At 37.7% G+C, this 6,804-nt stretch overlaps 1 protein-coding gene across 1 annotated transcript; it reads left to right on the plus strand.

Annotated features, from left to right (window-relative positions):
• Positions 1-512: 512 nt before the first annotated feature.
• LOC135147330 (uncharacterized) lies at positions 513-2,802 on the plus strand. Its single transcript, XM_064080418.1, has 2 exons — positions 513-2,018; positions 2,108-2,802. Exons 1-2 carry the CDS (start codon positions 1,130-1,132, stop codon positions 2,122-2,124), a joined length of 906 nt encoding a protein of 301 aa, XP_063936488.1. The 5' UTR covers positions 513-1,129; the 3' UTR covers positions 2,125-2,802.
• Positions 2,803-6,804: the final 4,002 nt, after the last annotated feature.

Below are 6,804 nucleotides of genomic sequence, written 5' to 3' on the forward strand. Positions count from 1 at the left end.
ATTTTAATCTCGAATGTAACTCGAGTTTTCTCATGTAAGTACATTAGAATAGGATGTATTCAATTATTCATTGTAATGTACTTGAAGATTGAAGGATGATCCACAAGGAGGGGCAATCAAGGAGCATGAAGACTTGTAATAGTTATACATCTTCACCATAGATTGACCTAGATTCTTTCATTAGCTTGAAAGAATCATATAGGATAAAGGCCATAACCATGCACGTTTACATACTGCACTTTACATATATGATGCATGAGATGATGATATGTATGCGTAGTTATAGAGATGCATGCTTAATTAGATTAAGATGTATGTATTCGATACGACACCCATGCCATGCTTGTTTAAACAAGATAAAATCTGTAACGACTCAAGATTTTAAAAGGAATACAACGATCATGAGATTCTCGTGTTTATGAAACACGGAATTAATTATGGATTTTCGATATTCAATGAGAGGAAGATTCCGTCGGATTTGGGGTTTTTAAGTATAGCCATTGTGCCAACACCTCAGGTCGGGTTTTCAACCAATCAAAGAGTATTGATTTGAAATATTTAATTCAAGGAAAAATTGAGGATCTCTTTATGACAGGATCATGGTCGTTTTAATAAAATCCCTAATTAAAATATTAAGTTAATCAGATGCCTTCCAATGATTAATACTCGTCAAGATCTAGATTGAAAGAAGTAGGTTTGCCAAAGCAAAGTGCTTTAATCAATCATGGGAAGACGTGATAAGTAAATGTACTTAGTTATTGAATTATTGGGTCTAACTTAACTAAACCATCACAATAGGATTGTGGGTTTAGAGGCATAGAGTTTGGTGAGATTTATTACATAAATATGTGCAAAGGGTTGCTCCACCAAACTATCCAAGAGTTATATTTGATATAATTGACAAATGTTGTCTACCTAAATAGTCATGTTTTGAGGGTATTAGCCCACGCTAACTTAAAACATGGATGAAATATGGATCTTGGCTCACTAGAAAGATTTGCAGAAATGCTTTCCGAATTAATAGTTAGGGCTATTGATTTGAACAAAATAGTGGGAGATATATATTTTGAATATATATTTATAATCACTTGAACATAATTTAATAAACATCTGTAAACTAATTTATCTTATGCATTTGAAATATTGTAGATATCCAATGGCAAATAATTCAAACAACTTCTCTGTACGATCAGTCCTTGAGAAGGACAAGCTGACAGGAACCAACTTCCTTGACTGGCAAAGGAATTTGAGGATTGTCCTCAAACAAGAGCGCAAGCTCTATGTCATAGATATTCCTCGCCCTACACCTCTCGCTGAAGGATCAACCCGTGCTCAGCATACTGCTTATCAGAAGCATATCGATGATGACACGGATGTTCAATGTCTCATGTTAGCGACCATGAGTGCTGAACTTCAGAAACAACATGAGAATATGGATTCTTATGATATGATTGAGCACCTTAAGCGTATGTTTGAGGGACAGGCTCGTCAGGAGAGGTTTGATACTTTCAAATCTTTGAATGCTTGTAAGCAGGGTGAACGTGATCCGGTAGGACCGCATGTTCTGAAGATGATAGGGTATATTGATTATCTTGAAAAATTGGGTGCCCCGATTGGTCCGGAGCACCAAATTGATCTGATCTTGCAATCTCTAAACAATAACTATTCTCAGTTTGTAATGAATTACAATATGAATGAGATAAACAAGAACCCCGCCGAATTGTTGGCAATGTTGAAAACTGCTGAAACCAACATTCAGAAGGTGTCCCCTACTCCCATATTGATGGTGAATAAGGGGAAGGCCAAAGGAAAGGGTAAATGGAAAGGCAAGAAGAAGATGGGATCTAATTCTAATGCCAATCCGAAACCTGGTCCGACTAAGGCCTTGAAACCGAAAGGTGGTGTTCAGAAGGATGGTGATTGTCACTATTGCAAGAAACCAGGTCATTGGAAGAGGAACTGTCATGCTTATTTGGAGGATCTGAAGAAGAAGAAGGCTGCTGCCGCTTCTGATTCAGGTATTTATGTTATAGAAGTCAATTTGTCTACTTCAACATCTTGGGTATTAGATACTGGATGTGGTTCTCACATTTGTATTAATGTGCAGGAACTACAGGGAAGTAGGCCATTGGCAAAGGGAGAAGTCGACCTACGAGTTGGCAATGGAGCAAAAGTTGCTGCTATAGCTGTAGGGACTTATCATTTATCGTTGCCCACTGGGCTTATTTTAGAACTTGAGAATTGTTTTTACGTGCCTGCAATTTGCAGAAACATTATTTCAGTTTCTTGTTTGGACAAGATAGGTTTTGCTTTTTCAATTCAGAACAATAGTTGTTCCTTTTCTTTGAATAATGTTACCTATGGGGTTGCACGTTTATTTAACGGTTTATATGTTCTTGACTTGGATACTCCCATCTATAATGTGAATAATAAACGACTTAAAACTGATGACTCAAATAAAACATACCTCTGGCACTGTCGTTTAGGCCATATAAATGAGAAGCGCATTTCCAAGTTACATAAGGATGGATACTTGGATAAGTTTGATTTTGAATCATACGAAGCATGCGAACCATGTCTCATTGGAAAAATGACTAAAGCACCTTTCACAGGACAAGGTGAGAGGGCCACTGAGAGATTGGAACTAATACATAGTGATGTATGTGGTCCAATGCGAACTATGGCAAGAGGTGGCTTTTACTACTTCATAACATTTACTGATGATTTCAGTAGATATGGATATGTGTATCTTATGAAGAATAAATCCGATTCTTTTGAAAAGTTCAAAGAGTACAAAGCTGAAGTAGAAAAGCAAACTACTAAAAGTATTAAGACTCTACGATCAGATCGTGGAGGTGAATACTTAAGCCAAGAATTTAAGAATTTCTTAAAAGAGTGTGGTATTGTATCACAACTTACTCCTCCTGGAACACCACAATGGAATGGAGTTTCCGAGAGGAGGAATCGTACCTTGTTGGACATGGTGCGATCAATGATGAGTCATGCAGATCTTCCAATTAGTTTTTGGGGCTATGCCCTAGAGACGGCTGCCTATACACTTAACCGAGTTCCTACTAAAACGGTCCAGAACACTCCATATGAGATATGGACTGAGAAACGACATAGCATGTCATTTATGAAAATTTGGGGATGTGAGGCGTTTGTGAAACGTCAAAATTCTGACAAGCTAGGACCTAAGTCTGATAAATGTAATTTTGTGGGATACCCAATTGAAACAAGAGGTTATTCATTCTATAATCCTTCTGAGAACAAAGTGTTTGTTGCTCGAACCGCTGTGTTTCTTGAAAGAGAGATGCTTTCTAAGAAAAACAGTGGGAGGATAATAGATCTCGATGAAGTTCGAGAACCACATGATAACATTGAACCAGAGCAGGAACCTGAGCAGGATGTACATCAAAATACTGAGAGTAATCCTGTTCCGGAAACACAGGTTGTTCGTAGATCTAGTAGGGTTCGCCATGAGCCAGAGAGATATTATGGTTTTCTCTTGACTCAAACTGGTGATGTGATGCTTATGGATAATGATGAGCCTCTAACCTACAAAGATGCTAAGAACACTCCAGATTCCAAGAGATGGCTTGATGCCATGAAATCTGAGATGGATTCCATGTATGAAAACCAAGTATGGACTTTGGTTGATTTACCCGAGGGAGTTAAACCTATCGAGTGTAAATGGGTTTTCAAAAAGAAAACCGACATGGATGGAAATGTTCAGACCTATAAGGCACGACTAGTTGCAAAAGGTTTCAGACAGATTCATGGTATTGACTATGATGAAACCTTCTCACCAGTTGCTATGGTCAAATCCATCAGGATTTTGCTTGCAATAGCTGCTTACTATGACTACGAAATCTGGCAGATGGATGTCAAAACCGCCTTCTTGAATGGAAGCCTAGAAGAGGATGTGTATATGACACAACCTGAAGGTTTTGTCGATCCGAGATTTCCCAAAATGGTTTGTAAGTTGCGACGATCTATATACGGATTGAAGCAAGCCTCAAGGAGATGGAATATTCGTTTTGATGAAACAGTCAAAGAGTTTGGCTTCATTCAAAATGAAGATGAGCCTTGTGTTTACAAGAAAGTGAGTGGGAGCCATGTGGCATTCCTAGTGCTATATGTGGATGACATATTACTAATGGGGAATGACATACCTTCTTTACAGGCTGTTAAGACTTGGTTGAGCAAAAATTTCTCGATGAAAGACTTGGGCGATGCGACCTATATATTAGGGATCAGGATCTATAGAGATAGACCAAGAAGACTAATCGGCCTAAGTCAGAGTACATACATTGATAAGGTATTGCATCGATTTGGGATGCAAGAGGCAAAAAGGGGATATGTCCCAATGTCTCACGGGATATTGATCTCGAAAGAAAACAGTCCGAAATCATTGGATGATAAGGACCGTATGAGCAAAGTTCCATATGCTTCGGCAATTGGTTCCATAATGTATGCAATGATATGTACTCGTCCTGATGTCTCGTATGCCTTGAGCATGACGAGTAGATACCAGTCTAATCCAGGTGAAGGTCACTGGACGGCAGTCAAGAATATTCTTAAGTACCTAAAGAGGACTAAAGATCAATTCTTGGTATATGGAGGAGAAGAGAAACTAGTTGTAAAAGGTTACACAGATGCTAGTTTCCAAACAGACAAAGATGATTCGATCTCTCAGTCTGGCTTTGTATTTTGTCTAAATGGAGGTGCTGTTAGTTGGAAAAGTTCAAAGCAAGAGACGGTTGCCGATTCTACAATGGAGGCTGAGTATATAGCTGCTTGTGAAGCAGCCAAGGAAGCTGTTTGGATCAGAAAATTTCTTACAGGACTTGATGTGGTTCCTTCAGTATCAGATCCGATAGATTTGTACTGTGACAATAATGGAGCCATTTCACAGGCTAAGGAACCCCGATCTCATTCCCGCACTAAGCATATACTCAGACGATACCACCTACTCCGAGAGATTAACACTCGAGGGGATATACATATATGTAAAGTGCATACAGATGATAACATTGCAGATCCACTGACCAAGGCTTTGTCGCAGCAGAAGCACGAGGGTCATACTAGTTCCATGGGTATTAGATACATCAGAGATTGGCTCTAGTACAAGTGGGAGATTGTTAGTATTGGTGTCCTAGAGACAATACTATTGTGTTCTATCGTAGACATTTATGGATTATGTTATATTGATTATGGAATAAATATTTATTGTGTCTTTATTTACTGCGTAATAAATTGAAAGTATAATAAATGTCCTTGGAATATTATATGTAATTCTATATCTCTAAGTACGTGACTTAGAAATGAGATTATGAGAATAATATCAATATTCCTAAATGTCCCTAGTCGAGTATCATTGTTAAGGGACAATAATGATGCATTAAGACTAGTATGTTTGTTGACTGATGATCACATCTCATTGATCATAGGTATAGTGATGCTAAAGTCAAGAACATAAGTGCATGTATCGACACATGGCACTGGAATGACCCGCCGTGAGATTTTACATGTTAATAAGTGTCATTAGAAATTCTCACTGTGATAATGATGTAATGATCCTCTGACTTGATATCATTATATTTCTATATGAGAATTAATATACTTTGGTTGCACTAAAAGTTACCTTTGACCGGGTGATGATGAAATGTACATTGGGTATATTATGAATCGTATGAGAAATATGAATGATCTAGAAAGGATTTAACCCTCCTATTTTAGGAGTGATATTATTGGCCTCTTGATTGAGTGAGACTATAAAATGCATGGCCGTGCTCAAATATTGATTTGTTTAATAGTCTACTCATTGATCAAGGAAATTCGGATTAGACGATGAAGAGGATGACACAATACATGCCTTGAGTCTGATCTATAATATAAGGTTAAAGGGATTATATTACATTGTACATTATTCACAAAAGGTTTAATTGAATCACCAATTATTATTATTACTTGGGTAGCAATGATGTATTACTAGATGCCGCTCATTGTTTATAATTTTATTATAGGATATTAAAATTATTGCCAACGTAATAATAACCTAAAGGGTCACACACTTTGAACGTTTAAAGGAGTTTTAATTTAAATTCTGAATTTAAATTAAATGATTAAGTTCGAAATAAATTAATTTAATTGAGCCAGTCTTAATTAAGTAATAGAATTTCGAATTTAATATTATAACCAAAATCGGATTAGGTTTGGAGAAGCCCAAATCCGATTAGGGTTTGGCCCATCTATCTCTCTTCCCTATAAATACATAATGATGTATTGTTTTAGGGTTAAGAAACATAAAATTCGTTTTATGATAAAAACCCTAGCAGCTCTACATCAAGAGAGGCTAGAGAGAGAGAGAGAGGCTGCATTCGGCTAGTACCGGCTCCGGTGATCTTTGGCGATCAGACGTTCGTGTGGACTGCTTGGAGACGCGATCCTTAGACGAGGGCTGCGTGGTGATTGCTTGTTCCGGACCTCCGTGTTTCGTTTACGTAAAGCTTCTTAAGGTATTATTTCGTATCTCCATGATCAGCCGGTCTTTATAGATGGATCCTCGGGTTAGGGTTTCGGATTTTTTTTGATTTTACGTCGATTATCCGCTGCGTTTGTTGCCCCGAAACCCAACAATATGCATCCTTGATTACACGCACTTTCCGGGCTCAAACGAGTCAAGAATGAAACTACAAGTTCATTCTAATTTTAAACAACCGAAAATGAAGCTACAAGTTGTTTTCAACTTCAAACGAGTCTGGAATGAAGCTACAAGTTGCTTCCAACTTCAATCTAGCC

Source organism: Daucus carota, chromosome 6 (genome assembly GCF_001625215.2).
Source record: "Daucus carota subsp. sativus chromosome 6, DH1 v3.0, whole genome shotgun sequence".
NCBI classification, from domain to species: domain Eukaryota; kingdom Viridiplantae; phylum Streptophyta; class Magnoliopsida; order Apiales; family Apiaceae; genus Daucus; species Daucus carota.

Coding starts and splice junctions, on each gene's coding strand:
- LOC135147330 (XM_064080418.1), top strand. CDS start 1,130: ATGCATTTGAAATATTGTAGATATCCAATGGCAAATAATTCAAACAAC.